The following is a 23,351-nucleotide window of genomic DNA, read 5'->3' as shown; positions in this document are numbered from 1 at the left end:
ACCTCTCTCACATAAAGTATTCCTATATATATATATGCTATTTGTTTTAATAAATGACTCAGTGATACTTTTTTCCCTTTACTAGACTAAATGTATTTCTATGAATGTAGCCAATCTAAGTTGTGCACCCAAAACTATTATGTCAAAACTTAAGAAGGAGACAGGGGACAATGGATAGGCAGCACCTAAATTTACTGAAGCCACTGTTTAACAAGCGTGTTTGAACAAGCAAATCTAGGGAGAGTCATCCATTTCACAAGCTTCTTTAAACACCTCTTAACACACCGCTTGAACAGCCTCAACTACCAGACACACTGGCTCAGACCCCGACGTGGCAGGTTAGACTCCTGGTCTGACACCTGGCAGGACAGCTTCTACTTACACTTGTAGAACCTGGCGGCGACGTAGCCTGCAGGAGTGCCCAGCAGCACCCATAAGACCACAGCACACGTCATCAGAGCTCCGCGGTTGGCAGGTGACAAAAATCCCAGGCAAGCAAAAACTAAAAAAATAAGTACTTTAAAGTTATGAATTTTATTATTGTTTCCTTTGAAGTGATAGAAGACCCCGCTCATTTTTTAAACAATAAACTAAATACAACTTCATGAAAATATGCTCCCTTACCACGCAGCCACAATGAATCTTAGTAATATCTAAGGCACTGCATCAACAGGATCACAGGTAAGGCAAGCTCCAATCTGGATATTTCCTGTCAGGGTCCACCTTTCTTGTTATCAGTGGAGGCTGACTACAAGCTCAAGAGTGCTTTCAGCTCTTCTGAGATTCAAGTACAGCTTTTAAATTAACATCAATAAAAATACTCCAACTGTAAAATATTCTCACTTTCTGTTCCTTTTAAAAACAATACTGAGTCCTCTGGGGTGAAAAAAAAAAAACAACCTGTAACATCCAAACATAAGATGAGGCAGAATCTAGTCAAAGGACAAAAGAGAGGAAAAAAGATTTCACAGCACCACTAGCTTTGTGAACACTAGCTACTGAAGGGCTTGGTCAGTAACTTGGGAAATTGTTTCCTCTCTTATTTAGCTAGTTAGCTTGTTTGTTCTTCACTATATAACCCTCCCAACTAATTAAGGAAAAAAACACCATCTTATATTTATAGCACACGTTCCCAGCAGCACCAACTGGAGAGGAGAAACTCACGATCACAGGAAACCAAACAGGGTAACTAGAGGACCTACTGGAATTTTAGCTAAGACGTACCCTCCCCCAGTTCTCTCAGGCCTGAGATATGGATTATTCTGAAGCAAAAAGTCCATGTTCAAGCACTAAAGAGAAACAATCGCTATCATTTTCTAACCGAGGCTCTCTGAAACTGTCCTTCATGACAAGGTCATTTTCTAGCTGACCCCAACAAAGATCAGAGAGGGGCAGAAGGCCACTCTCAATCTAATTTGAAAGCAGAATTTCACTCTCAAGCACCCACTACACTGGAAATCCACCTTGGCTCTCTGGGGCTCTGCAATCAATCGTCTGGCTGCGTCCAAACCTCTTTCATGACTCGTTTTACCATCCTCCCCTCTCAGTGTAATATACTTACAACTGCTAGCTAGCCTCACCCATCACACCGACATCACCTTATCTAAGTTGTTAGTAGATAAATATGTTCTAGTTAGTCTTCAACGGAGCTGGGAGGTGCAAATCAGTCAACTCCAAACTTTGCAGGTGCCAGACATCTGGAATCAGTCATTCTCTTTCCAAACACTTACGTGTTTAATTGCATCATAAAAACTTGGGACAATTTTACTTGCAGAAAATGATTATAGTATTACGCATTTAATATGCAAACAAACATAAGAACAAGTGTTTGCTAAGAAAATTACTGAAAAGTCAGTGCTTTCTGAATTTTTCTAGTAACATTCATGTGTTACTTGTTCACCAGTAGCAGGCAACGAGAACATGAGAAAATAAATGCAAAAAAAAAAAAAAAGAAAAGAAATGCAAAATTCAGAAAACTTTTTTCATAAATATATTTTTCTCTGATAACTTGGAAAACTGAAAGACCAGGGCAATAAAACATCTCCAGACAGGAGTCTCAGGGCCACTCCTGCAGCTGATGACTACCTCTAAGTCAGTTCTGTTTTTTAAAAAAGAAAAATTAAAAATTTGTCCTAATTGACAAAACCTTAAATAATAAAATTTCTGAAGGCTTTCAAGAGTAACAAGGAAGAGATTTTTTGTGTGTGTGTAGGAAGATCTTTCCTCAACGTTGCTGGGGAAAGAAAGAGGTCTTGCTTCCTAAATCTTGCCACGGTGGTGAGGTCTCCAAAAGCTTCCTGTCTCGCCCCCTCTGGGTTCTGTCCCGTCTCCTCTCTGTTCTGTCCCTCTCAGTGGAAGCCAAGGATGTCCTGGGATTTTCATCATACGCTCCAGTGAAGCAGGACAGCCAAACTGCGTGGCCCTGCTTCCAGGCTGCCCAGATGAGGATCCGGTCATCTGCAGCGCCCATGCTCCCATGACAAGTGCTTGGTCTCTATGAAGCCGTGAGGGCAATCTGAAGAGTCAGCTTTTGGCATGGCTAACCCTGCCCCCAGTCACTTATGGTCAAAGAACACAGATTCTGAGAACCAAAGGACTCTTAGAAACAACAATCTAGCCTAGCTACAACTTAGGAAAACTGGATTTCAAATAATTATTTTTAAAAAGCATTTTCTACTTTTTAGTTTTCACTTAACACTTACATAAAGTCACGAAAGTCATAATCAAAATCTGTGTCCCCGATCCCAGAAAGACGGATAGCAGCATCCCTTTCCTTGGAGGACGGAATATATCACCATGAACCAGCTTCCAGCCAAATTCTTCCTGGGCATCCTCCTGAAAAGGGAAGGGAATCGTTTCATTCATGGGATCGTCAAGAAAACTAGGCAGTTTGTTCATTGTTGAATATGCAGATACAGAAATTTAAAGAAAAACTTAAAGATATTAATATTTATTTCAGTTTTGAAGTATGAAAGCTTGACTCATGGAGCTTTATATAACTTTCTTGAATTGTTTCTAAAGAAATGTTGTATGTGTTAAGATCTACAAATAATTACTGAGATACTTTAAAAAGAAATATAAAGATAACGGGATACCATGTCCTAGTCAGTCAAGCTTTATGATCCAACTTGATGACAATTTTAAATCACACTCTATATCCTTTTTACCCCACACTAACTAATCTCCAAAACAAGCAAATGGCCTCAGTTCTCAAAGCTGCTCTGCATGCACAGTAGGCTGTGAAAATTTCAATAAGCTTGTGTCACCAGTCCACACTGCTCCCCTGATCTCCAGACACACATATATACCTGCCTAATGAATGGCTCCACCGGGCTGTTCAGTGGACACCTGAACAGAATCATCCACAAGGGAACTGATTTTCTCCCCACCTCTACCTGCAGTTCCCTCAGCAGATAAAACTCTAGCCTACCAGCTGCTCAGTCCCCAAAACCTTGGAGTCATCTTTTTTCTTCCCCACACTTCATACAATCCTTTAACAATTCCTACAGTTTAGCTTTAAAATCTACCCACAGGACAGATTAGTCCCTGGTTCAAATTATCCCCTCTCACCTGGCTATTACAGTGTGCACTAAACTGGTCTCAGTTTCTACACTTCAGTTGAATCTCAATACAGAATCAAAAAGATCCTTTTAAATAATTGGGTGGTTCGGGGTCATTCACTGGCTCCTCTCCTCTTCTACTCTCTCAACTGGCCAATCAGCATTCTATCCCACCTCCTGGACACCTTCTGTTTATCTGCCAACTGCCCTACTTCTTCCCTGCTACCATCCCCTGACTCTGGAAATTCCATACAGTCTTCTGACTGGTCTCGGTGCCTCCAATCTTGCCCAGCTCCACACAGTGTTAAAAGTGATTTTCCTAAAACATGAATCTGGCCACGTCAACACTGTTTTGTATACTTCAACAGCTTCTCGGTGATCTTTAGACTGCACAGCTCAGAAAGTCCTTCAAAACGTGGCCCCTGCTATTTCTTCAGCCTCCTCTCTTAACATTTTGTCCAGGGTACTTCTGTAGCCCTCCCCCAAATTCCCACTCAGATTTCTATCTTTGCAGCAGTAGACAAGATTTAAAAATAACTTCCCATGTGGTCTAGTATTTTACAGTTCCACATTTTCATTTAATCATTTGGATTAAATGAAGTTGGAATTTACTTTTTTTCCAGATGGCCACCTACCTCATCCACAATTATTCCTCAAAGCTACTTTTTCTTTGTTGATACACTTTTGTTAACCTCCATATTTAGACTCATTATTTAGAGTCTAGACTCATCATTTAGAGTCTAGACTCATCATTTAGACTTATTATTATAGATAGAAAATATCATTTGGAATTTCTTTGTTCACTAATCCTTCTAAACTTCTCTTAGGATTATTATTTATTTTCTACTAAAGTATTTCTATAGAAATTCCTTTAGAGAAGGTCTGTTTGTGGTCAACTGTCTTTGTTAGTCTGAAACAGGTATTTCACCTTCATTTTTGAAAGATCTCTGAGTACACAATTCTATGTAAATAGTTAATTTCTCTCACCATCGATTTAAAGATATTATTTTTTGAGTTTCCATCGCCAATTTCATTGCTTTTCCTTTGCAGAAAGCTCAGTCTTTTTCCCCTCTAGCTGATTCTAAGAAAAGATCTTCTGTTTTCTCTGGTGTTCTATGGTTAACTGACTGAGGTATGGATTTCATTTTATTTATTCCACTTTGGATACACTGCATACTCTTTATCTATAGATTCTCATCTGTGCCAGAAAATCCTAGCGGTTACTTTTTCATGTATCTTTGCTCTGTAATTAATAATCCTAATATCTGAAATATTTGGGACCTGGTACAAATTTGTTGTTTACTGTAAATTTTTGTGAATTTCTAGATCATATGTTATGGACCTCAGATGTGGAGAATCCAGCAAACCCAAATTTGGAAGACTTTCCTTCAATTTCTACTCAATTCTGCTGAGAACAGAAGGCATTGACTAACCTAGAATCATTCTGCCCGCTTCAACAATCCAGGCTTAATAAACAGGAAGAGACTGAGGTTCACCACTGACTCAATTTAATTGCCCAATTGGTTAAAAACTTGATATAAGCATATTCCTAAAGGAAAACGTTAACCTCTCTTGCTGGCACTGCTTCCTGCTCTGGCCTCACTCAATCTGGGGGAGTCCTTGGATTCCTTTTTTTTTTTTTTACAACCAGTCGTAAGTCCAGCAATGCATCAAGTCTGGTACATCAAGGGCTAATTCATTCATTCCAACAAATATTTGCTGATCACCAGCTACATGCTTGGTACTGTTTAAAATACCAGAGATCTACAGCGAGTATAACAGACAACTTCCTGTGAGCAGATCTTCTCAAATAACCAAAATACACAGTACATGAGATGGTGATAGGAATTATGGGTGTAGGGTGTGGTGGAGAGGACATAATCTTAATGGGACGGTGAGGAAGGGCTCCTTGGGAAGAGCACATCTCAGTAAAGACCAGGAGAATGTGAGGGACTCTCTGAGGGAGGACACTAGAGGAAGGCAGAAAAGTAACTGTAAGGAGGAGCCTGGAACAGGAACACGACCGACGTGTCTGAGGAACAGCAAGGCGGCCAGCACGGCTGAAGCAGAGTGCCAGGGGCCACAACAGAGCCTCGCGGGCCGCTGTGAGGGCCTCTCTGAGTGCAGTGGATGGAAGTCACTGGAGGGCTGTGATCCAGAGTGAAATGACCTGACACTCTGGAACAGACTCGCTCTGAAAGCTACCCTGAGAGACTGGCAGGAGGCAGAGAATGGAAGCAAGACTGGAAATGGGGTTTTCTGTCCTGTACCCCAAAGCACCTCTAAACAATTAAGAAAAAAATTCCATTAACTCAGCAATTATTTGGAATTACCAATTATGAACAGAGTATTGTGAACTTATTTTAATAAAATACTTAATAAGGCATATAATCAATAATATCATGGGAAAGAAACTGTAGCATGTAAGTGCTAAAAAGCTTCTAAATGTTAACATGTTCTTTTTTCTAATTAGAACAGGACAGAAAGATGGGTGAGGAGGCTAAGAAGCTAGGGAAGAGAAAACAATGAAAACCTGAGTTTTATGTATTCATTATAAATCATTGCTGGGAAATGAAAAAGTATAAAATGCAAAATGTTACACAACTTAAAATGAAGCTGAGACATTAAATTACTTTGAATACACCAAAAGGTTGAAATGATATAAATTCAGTTAAAATTAATTTAAAAAATCAAACATATACACATATAAAAATTGCTTGGGAGTTACTCTACTTAACTTTGCTGCTTCCCAAACTGAACATCTGCTGGAAACAGAGCTGACAGCACGTAAGTGAAAGAAGGGCAGAGCTGGACTCCTGCACCCGCACTGCTCCTCAGCCTCTACTGGTACAGACGAGACTGTCAACAGTTCAGCTCTGAGAGCTGTAGTCACTAAGTCTCTACCAACAAAACCAATTCTTAAGGACCATTTTCTTATCCAAAAATGTCAATTCAGGATCACTTCTGAGAAGAAATGTTTTAAAACTAGATTCTGACTAAAGATATTATTTAAAAATTTTCCAAAGAAAAAAATAAAGACTATGCACGGCAGACCAAGGAATAGTTCAGATGTTTCACTCACTGTAGAATCCATCTGATTATATCTGGCAATATCTTTATGCAGTGTCCGTAGCATAATCATAGCCACCATTCCAGACAAGAAGAGGACAATGACCAGGGAATTCATGATGCTGCAGAAATAAGCATGTCAGGATTAACCCAGAGCTTAATCATTGGATCAGCAGAACTCTTTTTAAAAACAATTTTTTGAGTAACATTAAAACAGCATTAATCAATTAAAAAACTGACCTAAAATCAAACAAATTCAATGAACTGTGCTCTGGCTTCATGGCCTATTGAGAACTAGAGTTTTTTGTCCATGGTCAACATTAATAACTACTGTGCCCAAATTAACACACCATAAGCTGCAAGGATCAATAATGGACTGGTCTCTACCCTCAAGAAGTCTACTGAAAAACAAGTTATTCAGTAAATTAATGAAGAGTCAAAAAGATTAGTCAGTGAAGTAGGAAAAGGAGAGTAATGGCACCTTCAACAGTTCCCTAGATAAAAGTTTTGGGTCATGTTCTGAAGAAAGAAATTCAGTAACAATAACTCTAACCCTAATTATTATTTATAAAAAACAGTCCTAATAGCTGTAGCAGCTTGTATACTGAGCCCTCTTCCATGCCAGGTAAAGTGCTCAAATGCTCTGTTTCATTACCTCCCGTCAATCCTCAGAACAGCACAGTGAGACAGGTTAATTCTAGATGAAGAAATGGACTCTGAGCACTTGGGTGATCTGGCCTGACTCACAACCAGTGACCAAAATCCAGGACTGAATCTAAGTCTACCTAATTCAAAAGTCCAGCCTTCTGAGTAACTGGCGAGAGTTAGAGTGAATGAGATGCTCCAAGTGACAGAGAACAGAATAAGGACAGAGCATGAAGGAGATTACGCTGTAGTCTTACCTAAACCACTGAATGTGGGTATGAGGCATGGACTCTAGAATGTAGTCCCATCGAGATGCCCATCTGATATTCTTCTCTTCCTAGACAGATTATAAAAAACAAACAACTCTTTGAATAAGAATTTGCCAACAAAGTATACCAGAAATCCAAAGATTTCCATTCAGAGCTTAACCTTCCAATCAACAAATATAGTTTCTCATTACCATAACTCAAGTCAGTCATAAGATTCACTGAGCAAGATTTACTCGAGACTCGGGAAAATCAAGATGAAATTAAGCAGTAAATAAAAAATAACAAAAGAGATATTACTTTGCCAACAAAGGTCCGTCTGTCAAGGCTATGGTTTTTCCTGTGGTCATGTATGGATTTGAGAGTTGGACTGCGAAGAAAGCTGAGCACCGAAGAATTGATGCTTTTGAACTGTGGTGTTGGAGAAGACTCTTGAGAGTCCCTTGGACTGCAAGGAGATCCAACCAGTCCATTCTAAAGGAGATCAGTCCTGGGTGTTCTTTGGAGGGAATGATGCTAAAGCTGAAACTCCAGTACTTTGGCCACCTCATGTGAAGAGCTCTCATGCGAAGAGCTGACTCATTGGAAAAGACTCTAATGCTGGGAGGGATTGGGGGCAAGAGGAGAAGGGGACGACAGAGGATGGGATGGCTGGATGGCAACACTGACTCGATGCACATGAGTTTGGGTGAACTCCGGGAGTTGGTGGACAGGGAGGCCTGGCGTGCTGCGATTCATGGGGTCGCAAAGAGTTGGACACAACTGAGCAACTGAACTGAACAGTATCTAGTTACTTGTATTTTTTAAAGTCTTGTTTTAAATCTTAATTGGCAAAGGCTTATTTTAAATGTTATGACTTAGGAGCTGTATTTAATTTTTTCAGAAAATTGAGTGGAATAGCTTACTCTTGATTCTCTTTGATGCTATCTATCTACATCTGGGACATTTAACCAGACCAAAGTCACAACCTAGGCACCCTTAGCCTCTAGCAGGTGTCACCCACAAGGAGCTCTTAATATCCAGAAGGAAAGGCATATTATTTACTGCACCAGGCTTGCAAAATTACACATTATATGGGGACAACTATATTGGATTGCCAAAAGAGTTTATTAAAAATAGAGGTGGAATACTGCCCAAGATTCTCATGCAATAAACTTTACTTTCCTCCTAATAAAACCCTCCAGTGAATGTATAATAAATCATCTATTATCAGGAAATTCTTCATTTACAATCACACTCAAATCCTGGTTTCAAAAATGGTGTCGTTTTCCCAAATGTTTGTTGCAGTGCTCACTTTGGCAGCACACATACCAATGCTGCTTGTTGTGTATCTTGGATATCTTCATACCATCCTTTATGCCTCTTTTCTACCTTTTGCCTTGTTTGTATCTCTTATGGCTTAACATTTTTAATGAGGTTCAGTTCTCCAATTCCCTATACTTTTTATTTAAATGAAGACTTAGTTTTGAGCATGATTATGTTGCCTGGTGCACTGACAAACTATTCCAAAAATCAGCTCATTAAAAGCTTATCTACTTGACAAGCCTGATCATTAATATTTTTAATTAGTTTAAGTAATATGAATTTAAAATCAATTTCTGAGTTATACTAAAAATAAAATCACACTCACCTCAAAGTTAATAGAGTAAGTATAGGCAACTTTGATCTCCCCAGAAGCCTTGTTACTTATATCCATGGGGGGTCCAGAGCAGTCTGGTTTATCTATATGGGTGTGCTTGAAGCTGTGAGAAGAAACATTTTGGCAAGATGCTGATGAAGTAGTTTTTTAAAATGGAGTAAAGGTTAGAGATCCTGTACATATTTCACAACGCTGCTGACAGTCAAAAGTGATTCAAATCACACTGAACTGTACAAATCTTTACTTCATATAAAGGGCTTAGTTATACATAACCGTTACTCAAACTATTACTCAAATAAGAACCACACTTTTGAAAACAATACTTGAAGAGCACTTAAAGAATCTTCAAAGAAATCAAAACACACACTGAGGAAGTGTAAATTAACTGCCATCTTATGGTATGCATTTCTTTACCATTAGTAGCATGGGAAAATGGCTATATCAGTTGGTGTTGGGGGCAGGGGGTGTCATGGGGGGGAAAAAAAAGAATACTCAATTAAAAAAGCACCTCCCAAATAAATGATAGGTACGTTCACACTAAAAAAGCTGGTAATTTGAAGAGATGCCCTTGCAATGACTTGTCACATACTGGCATCTAACACTTCATGAAGACTTGCATATGACACACTAAGCAGCTCATCTGGGCCTCTGCTTTTCCACTGTAAAAGGGAACACGGTCCTGAGCACTCATGTTCTCCATGCCAGGCTGACACAGAAAAGGTGTCAAAAAGTGACTGGAAAACAAAACAAGAAGGCATCTTGGTTTGCCTACCACCTACTATGTCAGGAAAACAAATATTTATATGGTTTCTCTGGACAACCCATTACTCAAAAAATCATGCTAAAGGGAGTTTTAGTAAAAACAATTAAAATACCAAATTATATGTCAGAACATTGATTAAAGAAAGCTAACTAGGCCCAAAATATTTATTCTTTGGGTCTAAATTTCGCTTACAGTTAATTATTTTTTTAATCTATTTCACAGTTACCTTTTTGGTTCAAGTTTAGCAGCCACTAATCTTGCTCCCATGGATCCAGTCTCAACTACATGGTAATATATTTTGATGTCAACATGGTTGAAGATGTAAAACGTATCTCTTTCATGGAATTCTGACTGTGGAACACAACTTAAAGTTAGTGTTAGAACACTGGCTATAAAAGAATCAAAACATAAAACTGTAAAATGAGCCACACCATGCAGGAAAATTCGAACCTAGACAGAGTTTTCATCTTTTCCATAAAAATGAGTAAGTTTTAAGCTTAAACTCCCCTCCCTTTTTTAAAAAAAATTGAAGTATAGTTTAACTAAAGTACAATGTTGTGCTAGCTTCTGGTATACAGCAGTGATTCAGTTACATATGTATCTCCTTTCCCATTATCGTTTACTACAAAATACTGAATACAGCTCCCTGTGCTGTACAGGAAGACCTTGTTGCTTACCTAGTAGTTTGTATCAAATAATCCAAAATTTCTAATTTATCCTCCTCTTCCCTTCCCCTTTGGTAACCATAAGTTTCTTTTGTTTTCTGTCTGTGAATTTGCTTTGTAAATAAGTTCGTTTGTATCATTTTTTAAGATTCCACATATAAGTGATATTATATATTTGTCTTTCCTGTCTTACACTACTTACTATGATAATCTCTAGGTCCATCCACGATGCCGTAAATGGCACTATTTCATTCCTTTTCATGGCTGAGTATTATAATATCCCACTATATGTGTGTGTATGTCTGAATATCATTAAGAGGTTGATATTCAGGTTATATTCATTAAGAGATTAAGCCAGGTTGACCTCATTATACAAAATTTGATATACATTCCCCAATAATTTTGACTACTTTCTCAATTAATGCCTTTACTTATTTTGTTTTTTTTTTATCATAAAAGAATGGCCTCAAAGATTGATACCTTTTTAAAAAGGTGTATGTAATACCCAAACTTTTGCAATACAATATTCTATGGACTCAACTCTGCAATACAAATTTCATGGACTTACAATGAGGTATTTCTGGTAGTCCACTAAGAACATTTTTTTAATAGAGTCAGAACATACAAAGTCTAAGCCTGTAGCATAGTATTTAGCATATAAGAGACAATGCCAGTAAATGTTGAACCACATCTGAATTATTTAGTTCCAGAGTTATAAACTGCAACTCAAGTATGGGAGTTCCTTGGCAGCCCAGTGGTTAGGACCTGGCGCTTTCACTGTGGTGACCCAGGTTCAATCCTTGGATGGGAAGCCACAAGCCTTGTGTCGCAGCCACCCCTCACCCCCCAAAAAGACTGAGCAGTTGTCCTTCAGAACATGAGAATAGTACTCATTTGATGACTATAACAATTTGTGTCCAGATAAGGACTGAAGCCTTCTACCAAAAAGCTTATTTTAAAAGTAGCAGAGTTAGTTTATCAGAAACTTACGTTAATAACACAGGCATCTTTTGCATGCCCTTTATCTGTAATGTAACAGCCAATAGGAAATCCAGGATTACAGAATCTCTGACTATCTTCAACTTCATAACACCACGTTACAGGCATATTATCCACAATCCTGTGCACGGAAATGAAAGTCAAGTTACAAACCACCAAACATGACTAGGAATTACTCACCAAATCTGTCATCACTCTGTAAAATTTAAATGTCTAGAAATGCCTTAAGGTGTCAAAACAACACACAAAAAATTACATAGAATGTGGTATTTCATAAGTGATAGTATTATGCCAATATATGACACACTATAGTGAGAAAAAAATCTTTATAGCTTTCTTGAAAGGGAGTTTTATAAGTTAATTTACTGCAATCACTAACTTAACAATGTCATTATCTAGATACCTAAGTATAATTTATCTTCAGTAGAACACTCAAAAGCTCTAAATAGGTATGAAACAGTATGTTTAGTTTCTTGGGAACAGCTTATGGAACAGTATAGAAAGAAATCTTTTATTAGTCAGATAGTTCAATAAAAAAGGAGAAGAATATAATTGCAAGATATGGGGAAATATTTAACTTAAGGGCCAGGTGAAAAAGTGAAAATTACAGTACCTATTAAAACTGTGTAAATCCAACTTATGTCTAAATGAAAAGCTGCTATAAAGCTAAAGAAATAAATCTTTCAAGTTCTATAGTGAAAAGAAACTTCTTTAAGAATAAAATTCTGTAGTACTGTATAACCACATTAAAGTCTGAGCATGGGGCTCCCAATGCCCAGAACACACCACAGGATACAAATAAAAATAATTACTAAAAATATACTAGCTCTATTACAGTCATAAGACAACACTCCGGGGCATGTTTTATTTGTTAATTAACGTATGCCTTAGGAAGTAAAATTATGATTCTATATTCACTCAAGGTATACATTCATGACTTAATAAAACACATCTCGTCACATTTAAATGCTATTTAATAGTACGCAATGTACTAAATTTAAGAATCACCTACACTATTAAGTTGCTTATTATTATAACCAGCAGGCTAGCAGTTCCCATGAAAAGACTATAAACTATTAGAAGCATTAAAACTATGTTATATGATATAAATAATTCAGATTTTCAGGAGGCCTCAAGAATCAGTTAATTGCTTCAATTTTTTAGACAATGAAGTTCAATCAATGAATGTATACTGCTGCTTCTGCTGCTAAGTCGCTTCAGTCGTGTCCGACTCTGTGCGACCCCATGGACGGCAGCTCACCAGGTTCCCCAGTCCCTGGGATTCTCCAGGCAAGAACACTGGAGTGGGTTGCCATTTCCTTCTCCAATGCATGAAAGTGAACAATGAAAGTGAAGTCGCTCAGTCGTGTCTGACTCTTCGCAACCCCAGGGACTGCAGCCCACCAGGCTCCTCCGTCCATGGGATTTTCCAGGCAAGAGTACTGGAGTGGGGTGCCATCGCCTTCTCTGAAATATATACTAGCAATATATTAATTGTAATATCTTTATGCTATCATATCAGAGAAAGTACTGTATAACATTATAGTGCTAGTTAGAAAATGAGAAACTAAGGTGAATATCCTAAATTTACCATTTATATAATGCCTTGATATACTGGTTGGAAACAAACAAAAAAACAAACCCCAAAATCCTTGGATATAAATGTATAAGTTCAAATAATATAATTTTCAATTACTGCCTTGCTAAGTTAGAAAGTTGTAGCTACTGAAATTTGTAACACCAAAAATATTAAAAATACTATTTTCAACTAGTGAAAAAGAATATGTAAGACAACTCAGAAAATTAAAGCTCGAATAACTGGCCCCAATTTTTCATCATTAAGGGATGCCTTCTATGATTCTCTACCTTTACAGGCTCCATCTGAAACACTTCTATCAGTCAAACTTCATTTATTAATAACTGCTATTCCCAATAAATTAATGTCTAGAGTTTCCTTTTTTAAAAACTTCTAGAGCTTCTGATCAAAATGAAATAACCCATGTTGCCACAATACACCCAAAAAACTGCAGCAAAAAACAAAGAAACCTGGCATTTATGTTACTTTTGGGGCTTCCCTGGTGACTTAGATGGTAAAGAATCTGCCTGCAATGCAGGAGACCCAGGTTCAATCCCTGGGTCAGGAAGATCCCCTGGAGAAAGCAATGGCTACCCACTCTAATATTCCTCTTTGCCAGCCAACTGAGATCCAGGATTGGTACTCACTAGACTAAAGTATCTTCAAAGACCCCTTTCTGTCCAATAAGCCAGAGTCTAGCGATTCTATGATATTAATAAAAAATGTAAGTACTTTGATAACTAGTTAAATAAATTATGCTTTTATAAATAAAATATCACAAAGACCCAAGTATTTGGCAAAACTTAGGGAAAAAGTATAATCACTGGCCATGAAAAGAACAAGGATTTAAGTGTCTATTGCTGGTATCAAAATATTTACTGTTCAGTCTCAAGAGTCAAGAAGTAGCTTAGGTTACTGACAGAGCAAGCCAAGAAATCCTCAGATTATGTTCTAAAATCCCAAATAAGAATTAAAAGTATCCATCAATTTAGATATGAATATTAACTACTGTTAATTAACTGTTCTCTATAACAAGAATAATGAGTTGGTGCACTAACAAATAATCAGGCATTTTAATCATTCAAAAGGTAGTATGGTTAAAATATTATAGAGGAAGAACTACAGATCAGTCATATGATGGAATGCTATACAATTACAAAAAGAATGAGGTAGACATAGATCTACAGATGTGCTTTACATGGAAAAATGCCTGTATTTTCTTAAAATGACCAATTTGCAAAATTGTGTGCAATACTGTGTACAATATTTCAGCTGTTATTTTAAAAGGCACACATTTTTTTATATACCTACATATGCACAGAAATCTGGAGACATACATGAGGAATAAACAGTGCTGCTCCTAGGGAGCAGGATAAACGAAGCTGAGAGTAGTAGAGAACACTTTATCATCCATCTTTCATATTTCTAAAGGCTCATGATATTTTATCTCTGTCAACTCTGTTACCTGTGCTTAAAATCAAATTACACAGTAAAAAAACTCTGGAAGTCAAGGACAGAAATATACTCAACTAATGGTTCACATGAATTCATCAATATGAATCAATATTTTCCAAATGTGTAATGAACTGATTTAAGGACTAAACCCCATTGCCTAGATTTACCAGACTGTATATCTGTGATATGGCTTAGATTTTTTTGTTAATGGATTCAAACTTGAAATCATAAACTTCTCTGATTCAACAACAAAAATCACTGTTCACCAGTACTTTTCCAGTTTTTTTTTTAAGAAGAATAGCTTAAGTTTGCAACTATTTTACATTATTTATTCTTGTTATTAAGCATACTGGATCAAAACAATACCTACGTTAATTGCATCATAAATAAGTTGAAAGTATTTCTAAGTACTTTATTATCGGGAAGCGACAAAGGAAGAACTACTTCTGTTATCTTTAGGAGCAAGACTCTAACAGTATTTTAAGAACTGAGGGTAAAGGAGACAGCTAAAAAATCATCCATATGCCATTAAGAGTCATTCTTTCATTCATTCAACAAATGATCAACTGTCAGAGAATATGGAGATGATAGGGGCAAATCTGAGCCTTAAATATGATTCTGTAGGCTGGAAAGAACAATTTGAAGCAAAAACACCAAGGGAAACTTTTCAATTACTTATGAGTCAGAAATGTATCCTAAGTTACATTAACTCAGCAATTAAGCAGTAATCTAACAGTAGCCTGGAGAAGGCAATGGCACCCCACTCAAGTACTCTTGCCTGGAAAGTCCCATGGATGGAGGAGTCTGGTGGGCTGCAGTCCATGGGGTCACGAAGAGTCAGACACGACTGAGCAACTTCACTTTCATTTTTCACTTTCATGCATTGGAGAAGGAAATGGCAACCCACTCCAGTGTTCTTGCCTGGAGCATCCCAGGGACTGGGGAGCCTGGTGGGCTGCCGTCTATGGGGTCGCACAGAGTCGGACACGACTGAAGAAACTTAGCAGCAACAGTAGCTTAGAGGAAAAATGCTCGTGGCTTACCAGAAACCAAAGAAATGAGGAGGAGATGGAGGGGACTTTCAAGTTGCCGTTTGTACTGAGGGTCAGATAAGAAAGAAGCTGACATGGTGTAATGGGCAAGTTTCCTTCCTTCTAAAGGAGCTCTGCTATGGGAAACTCATTTCTACGTGGTTCAGGTGTATTCTACCCAGGTCTGGCCAATCAGAGTGAATCCCTAATCACAGACTAGTTGGTGAATAGCATGGGGCCCGGGGTTGCTCCTCTCCAGGACTTCTTTGCTGTATGTGTATGGAAGTGAGGATGGGGAGGAACCCAGGAGGCAGGAGGGAATCAGAGGTCCCAACCATCCTACTGAGTCATGGGATTGGGTCATGTCCTAACTGAGATCAACGAGCGAGGGCAAAGGGGTCAATCTGAGATAGCGACAGGACCAACGTTCAAGACAGTATCCTGTTCACCACCTCCAGCACCGCATACTTTTTGGAAAAGGTAAAACATATGTAAACCATGTAGACCATAGAATACGGCATTTACTGAAAATTTATCTGGAAGAATAACAATTGGTTATCCTTGAAAAGCTGCATTTTTGAAACTCTTTTTTAATACTGTTTGAATATTGTATGGTAGGTAAATAGTACGTGGGAAGGAAAAAAGTTTTAAATGCTTTTTTATTATGATGCAAACTGCTAAAACACCTTGTTAATGTTACATCATGCTTATAAAATAAAAAACATTACACAGAATACAAGGATTTTTATTTGAAATAGATGCTATTTCTCAAAAATCAAATTAAAGTTAATTTTTTTCCCCTTACGGTCTTTTTCATGGTCCACAAGTATAAAATAACGGTATTTTTCTAAAAGTTTGATTCAGGTCCTTTCCCCAGGCATAAATACACTCCTTTAAACTACACATCATTAACAGAAGTGCTCTAGGTACCAGGTCTATGTGCCAAAACAAGCAGCAGACAGCACAATAATCTAAGCAGAGTTCAACGACGACACTTTAAGCTGTCAACCTTAGTAATCCTCTGGCAAATAAATGTGCTACATTTTATTTAGTCCATGAAGTAATTTACACACTCAATGAAACAGAAGCTTCTTCTGTGAAAGGAAAAAGCCCCAAATCCCAAATTTCCATGACTTACCAGTGATGCTGATAATTCAGTAACATGCTTTTTTTCAAGAATTCTAACTTTTGTTTGTCTTCAGCTTTCTCTGTATGGTATGTTTTTGTACAAACAAGCTTACACGTCTCCTCCTTCTTAAATGTAAACTGTATTAAAAATAAAGTGGAAAGCAAATTAAAATAACCAGGTCCTTCACATCTATAACATAGAGTAAAAGCAAAACATTCTCATTAAGAGCATTAATATTGATAATAAACATAAAAGCTCCTCATAGCTCAATCACATTTAAATTTCAGTCTTACTGTTTCTCTAAAAACCTGTCATCAATATTTCTTTTGAAAATAAGTTTTTATCTTTGATAATTCCAACTTACCGATTTTTAAATGTAAATGAGTCCTCACAGAGGAAAAAACCCACATGGAGAACAAAACAACACCTGTCTCTCCATAGCAACGTCTCCTACGGCTTTCAAGTAATAAACAGACAAATTTTTATGTCTGTATATTCATTCAGTGGGTATTTGTTAAGTGCCTCCTATGCACCAGGTGATGGGCGGTTCAGCAGTGAACAACAGACTGTGATGACATGAAAAAAGCCAAATCTGGCTATCCAGAATCAGTATAAACGTGATTCTTTTTACTCACAACTGAAAAGACTGTCCATTTTCAAGATGTCATGAATAATGAAGTTCAAACAAAAATTGACAATTTTTTAAAACAAAGTTTAAAAACTAAGTAAGGAGTCCTCCAACTCTGGGGTTGAGGACTTATTTGAGAGCATGAACACATACACACGTATTATTCACAACATATTATATCATATAGGCTTACTTTACCAGGGGCTACTTAGGTCTTAATTTAACAAATCTATTTCCAAGTTTTTAGGACTCTGCTTTTGCTGCTTTTTTCACCCCACCCCCGGGTAGTCACAGAGTTCACTCCCTTAACTTGCTTCAAGTCTTTTGCTCAAATGTCACATTCTCAGGTGAGACTTTCTCTGGCCTATTTAAGATTGCAAATTCTAAAAAAATAAATAAATAAAATTGCAAATTCTCCATCCACCTTCTTCCTTGATTCATCTTCAACAGTTCTTTCATTAGCAACAGACACGCTATGTATTTCAGCAATTCGTTTCTTTCTCCCCATCAGAACACAAGATCTACAAGGACCGAGATTTCTCTCTCGTTCACACCTAACTCAGTGCCCAGCATGTGAAAGGCATCAGTGGCTGTGTTAACTGAGTGAATGCGAGTGGTCAGATGTGAGACTTTCTGATCCTATGATAGGTAGCTCCAGCTTCACCTAATGCATAAGATGTCCTGCACTGTTTCTTCCTGACCTCAACAGAAGTCACAGATAAAAGACGGCAAAGCAAGTTTGGGGTTTGTTCTGTTGCTGGCTGTTACCACTGCTCTTACTACAGATCTAAAATAAGGCAAAATTCTTTGAAAATAATGGATAAAGAATCAATACTGAAATCAATACTGAAAAATATGTCAATACATTTATGGTTGGCTTGGGGGGAAAATACCTGATATTTTAGTCTATGTTTCTGTTAACCTATGCCTTGATCTTAAGAAATGCCTGCTCTGTCTCTTTAAGAAAAAATTTGAAAAAAAGAAAAAGAAAAAATTTGTTTTAGCACAAATCTTGATCCTAAACTTTCTAGAAAACTTATAGAAAATGTTAGGTGCATATTCTTTCTCCATTTTAGAATGCTCCTTCTGTTCTTCTATTTTACCTCAACTCCTAAGACAAAATTAAACCTGAAAAGCATTAGGCCTAAAAGAAGGATTTTTTGCATAAGCCAAGGCACAGTCTTTATATACAAAGAACCCTGAGTAGAATCCTACTAAAGAAGTAATCTGCCTTTAAAGTCTGCACCAAAGGGAACAAAACTTCTCTATGGACCTGAATATTCTACTGTTTACTGTCAGAGACTCTGGCTGCCCTTCAAGTTCACTGACGGTGTTACTTACTGATGCTCTTCCCACCTTCCATCATTTCCCAAGGTCAAGGCATATAAACAGAAAGATGGGGCTGAGAGACTAAGGGAGGATTTTCAGGCAGTTATACAATTTATATAAAACCACTCTCTGCTATAAAAAGAATGTGACAATTCCCAAAGTAATCTCAACATACTCACAGCAGGGAAATGTTACACAGTTAGTGTGCTTGCCCCATTCACTATTGCTCATGTCCATATATTCTGAGTTCCTTATTTCCTAGTGACTTCATCTCATCAGGCATTCAAATCTGTCTGAAAAAATTTTTAATTTCTGGCATCTTTGCAGTAGAAAATCTCAAAATATTTTAAGATGACATACTCATGGTCGAAAACTATCAACCTGCAGTGAATTAAACTTGTACAATTATATGTGTTCCTCTCAGTGCTGCATGATGGAGACATAGTGTTGGGGTAAGAGGTTAGTGGGACTAATCTAGGCATGAGGATTTGCTGGACAGATGCTCAATGTAGTAACTGCCAAGGGAGATGGATGGTGGTGCTCAGTGAGCAAACAAGGAAGGAAGCTAATCATGGAAAGAAGGGACACCAAGAGAGGAAACTGTGAGGCTGGGGGATTAAAACCCAGGGTCAAGTTACAGCCAGTAACATGCGTGTGCTCAGCACGCACAGACGCCCAAGCAGAAAGTTAAAGAAAAATGCACAGTGCAGAACAGTATTTTAAAACATAAATACACACATTTAATTCTATTTATATGTGCTCGCAAAAATGGAATATTTCAGGAAAGGTTAACAAGAAACTGTGATGTGGAACAGGGCAGAAGAGAGGAGAGAAACTTACTTTTCATTTTATATTCTTTGTACCATTTAGCTTTGTATATGGTGATATATTATTATTATAAATGAGTTTAATTTTTCTAAAAGAGCTCCATTATACCTTGTGCAGCAGGAGAGCAGATATATATATATAAACTGAACAGGGGACTGTGAATTCAGAATGATAATAGGCTTAAAAGATAACAGATTTAAAAGGCAGACTAATTCTGGATGATGATGAAGTACATACACAGAAGAGAATATCTTATATTGTCCTTATAGCTTGGTTTAACTGAAGTCCTAAAAATGCATCAAAGATGTACCTCAAATATACCTTCACTGGTCAAAATAGAATTGTTCACTTCCCCACAAGCCAATGGGAAAGCTGAAGCAGTGCTCTAAGCGCTAACAGGGAAAATCTAGGAATACTGTTCCCAAAGAGGAGGAGGGTAGTATGGAGAATCATGACTGAAGCGGGATTCTGGATCCCTCTGCAAAGTGAGCCAGGGGGTCTGAGCACTCTTATCATTGACAATACTGACTGGAGGAATGTTCCCTAGGACAAACTTACTCATGACATATTGTGAAAGGGGAAGGATCTTTTTAAACTGTGACTTTAGAAGTTATTTCTGGATGCAAAAGAGAAATGAATTCCTTCTTAGTAAATTACCACAGGCTTTTCTGTAAGGGGGGGAGGGGGAAAGATGCATCTAAATGACGTTTATATAACACTGTATACAAACCTTATACGGTGATGGTTCAATTCTTTCCCCAAATAATACCTGACCCAGATTTTCAGATGGCCGTTTTCCTTCTGATGCTTGGCAAAAATCAAACCTGCAGACAAGAATATTTAAGCTTTTAAGCGAAAAAGGAAGCAATGAGATACCAAACCCCTAGCCAGCCTAGAGGACAGATTAGGTACTATCACTCCAGCAGCTCTAGTAGATGAATAAGAAATATATTCCTACTCCAAGTTCCATGTACCACATCTCCTCAAAACAAAACAAAAATCGGAAAATTATGCCTTATAACACTTTGATTTTCAAATAATACTTTTATTAAGATATAAATGATAGAATTTTAAAAATTGACACAGTACAATTTATTATTATTCATTCCAATGATAAAATTATTTACATCCTATTCTTCAGGGGAATTCTGCATAACTTACCTCCCCTTGTTATCTTTCTAATCCAGATATTCACTTAATGACCTTTCAAGATGTGTCAAATTTACATTTACATCTATCAAATTTACCTGTCTCATCATGGCCAACATGAAAAGCATGGCCAGACAGACCCTCTGAGAAAACAAGAGTCGTACAGAAGCCATGACCAGTCAGCTAAAAGCTTTTCTCTATAATTTCCTGATATTACTAATCATATTTGTTTGAACATTACAGCCAAATTTCAGCCCTGCTATAGAACAGTAAAGGGCAGTACTGTGTTCACTACGGTTGAGACCAGCACAATGACTACAGACTAGTTAGAGCCGTAAGAGGAAGATGAATCTGGAGTGATAAAAACTAGAGCTAGGAAGTCCCCTAATGAAGATTTTCCATCTACTGGATGTAAGAGATCCACTGAGTTTTCCCAAGAATATTCACAAAGATTTAAGGAGAGAGATTTGTTTACTTAACAAAAACTAGGAAAAAAGTCTCCAACAGTTACATAAATTGTGGTCCATTCGCTCACGAACTCTGTATCCTCCTCTTATCCATGTTTAAGATTACAAATTCTCATAGGATTATCTTAAATTTTTGTGTATTTTTCTACAGTAAACATTTTTTTTCAAAACTTAGATAATGCAGAAATTTAGAAGCCAACGAAAATTCAGAAACTGTATTTTACACCCAATATGGTACACAGTGCTCAAATTAAAAAAGAAAAGTATATTTATGCAGAATTTTTTATAATATCCCAAAAATGGAAATAATGAAATGTTCATAAACAGAGAATTAGTGAAACAAAGCATAAATAGACTTCACACGATCTCTAAAAAGGGATAATAAACAGCTACTAAAAAGACTGAGGCAGCTGGGTATTAACATAGAAAAGTTGTCCACAATAGATTCAGTGAGAAAAACAAGGTGCAAATAAAATATATAAACCTACTTTTATTTAAAACAAAAATGTGTCAGGTACATTAGAATATGCAGAGAAAAAAATGCAGGGGGCAGACAACAAAGCAGTTTTTCCTGGGGACTGATTATGTGGGACACAAGGATTTTGATTAAAACTATGTGAGTTTTTTAATAATCAAAAAAATTAAAGAAAGCAAGATGGCTATTTGTCCATCAGGTAAAAAGGAAGTCCACGGTCCACAGTTTCAGTTGGTGTTGCAAAGCAACATCAAGAGACCACATCCCACGTTGTAAACCTACTTCAGAAATAAAGAATACCCCCTTTAAAAATGTTTTCAGGCCCTGTACATTTTTAAAATGCGTGTGAACTTACCACTAACTGTGGAAAAGTAAAGTTCTAAATGCACAAAATCCTGATGAGACACAAAATTTCGTATGAAAACCAAGCCGAGAAACTTACGCTGTATATTCATAAGGAAGAACAGATTCCACTGAGTCGAGCCTGTTCACGAATAGTTCTATTTCAGCCTGAAAATGAGAAAATACAGAATGAGAATATAAGCAACTGGAGACCAAAACTTAGGTCATGCCTAGAACCGAAAAGGAATTTGACTTTTGAAATGTGGAATTTTATGATATCCAACTCACTTTAAAGAGTTCTCTTATAAATCCATGCACTGAGTAGATTTATATGCATTTAAATTACAACGAAATAATTCTGAGCGCCAAAGAATTGATGCTTTTCAACTGTGGTGTTGGAGAAGACTCTTGAGAGTCCCTTGGACTGCAAAGGGATCAAACCAGTCAATCCTAAAGAAAATCAGTCCTGAATATTCATTGGACAGACTGATGCTGAAGCTCCAATACTTTGGCCACCTAATGTGAAGGACTGCCTCATTGAAAAAGACTCTGATGCTGGGAAAGATTGAAGGCAGGAGGAGAAGGAGACGACAGAGGATGAGATGGTTGGAGGGCATCACCAACTCGACGGACATGAGTTTAAGCAAGCTCTGGGAGCTGGTGATAGACAGGGAAGCCTGGTGTGCTGTAGCCCATGGGGTCGCAAAGAGTTGGACATGACTGAGTGACTGAACTGTCTGGCTAGTTTTCAGCTGCAAATGTCTCCAATATTTTCTAAATGTTTTCAATATGTTCTAAAATTTTCTAACAAATGTAATAAGACATTTAAAATAAATCATTCACCACATCTATATAGATTGTTTTTTTTAAATCTGGTTTTCATGTCCAGTTTCATTCTGTAGCAAAGATAATTTTTAAACAATTAAAAAAAAAAAAACATTCTCACAGCATTCAAGCATTGAAAAAATGTTGTCAGCAAGAAGAAAAAGAGAAATGGATGCAGCCAAGAAATATTTTGAAAATAAATTTGACAGGACTTTGATTGCTGTGTGTGTGAGAGAGAGAAAGAGAGAGAGAGTTAAGATAAGAGTTTAAAAATGTCTTAAGTTTAAAGACCAGAGACAAATTACTTGTCCAAGTTTCTGATTTGGACAAGTTAAAAAAAAAGGACACCGGAAGAGGATTAGGTCTGGGGGAAGAGATCATGAGTTTGCCTTTAGATATGTTTTGTTTGAAGTGCCTTTGAGATATCTAAGTGTAGGAGGATAAACAGTCATGGCATTTATTTTTAAAAATCTGAAGATATGAATCTGAGACACATTTTTAACTAAGCTGA

The 23,351-nt window shown here is 37.3% G+C and overlaps 1 protein-coding gene across 1 annotated transcript in view; it reads right to left on the bottom strand.

The window, feature by feature from the left end:
• Window positions 1-23,351, bottom strand: part of TM9SF2 (transmembrane 9 superfamily member 2) — a 51,586-nt gene that overhangs the window by 12,459 nt on the left and 15,776 nt on the right. The window contains exons 2-11 of the mRNA XM_086330424.1: window positions 22,116-22,183; window positions 20,313-20,406; window positions 16,807-16,934; window positions 11,598-11,727; window positions 10,169-10,293; window positions 9,171-9,282; window positions 7,532-7,611; window positions 6,643-6,751; window positions 2,703-2,835; window positions 383-502 (exon numbers count right to left, since the gene is read on the bottom strand). Coding sequence (XP_086186550.1) covers window positions 383-502; window positions 2,703-2,835; window positions 6,643-6,751; window positions 7,532-7,611; window positions 9,171-9,282; window positions 10,169-10,293; window positions 11,598-11,727; window positions 16,807-16,934; window positions 20,313-20,406; window positions 22,116-22,183 — 1,099 coding nt within the window. The remainder of the gene's footprint in view (window positions 1-382; window positions 503-2,702; window positions 2,836-6,642; window positions 6,752-7,531; window positions 7,612-9,170; window positions 9,283-10,168; window positions 10,294-11,597; window positions 11,728-16,806; window positions 16,935-20,312; window positions 20,407-22,115; window positions 22,184-23,351) is intronic.

The sequence above is a fragment of the Bos grunniens genome, chromosome 12 (genome assembly GCF_055505025.1).
Source record: "Bos grunniens cultivar Pamir isolate PY7600 chromosome 12, Bosgru_T2T1.0, whole genome shotgun sequence".
In the NCBI taxonomy this organism is placed as follows: Eukaryota; Metazoa; Chordata; class Mammalia; order Artiodactyla; family Bovidae; genus Bos; species Bos grunniens.
Note: the sequence above shows the minus strand (reverse complement) of the source record. Positions and strands in the feature narration are given on the sequence as shown.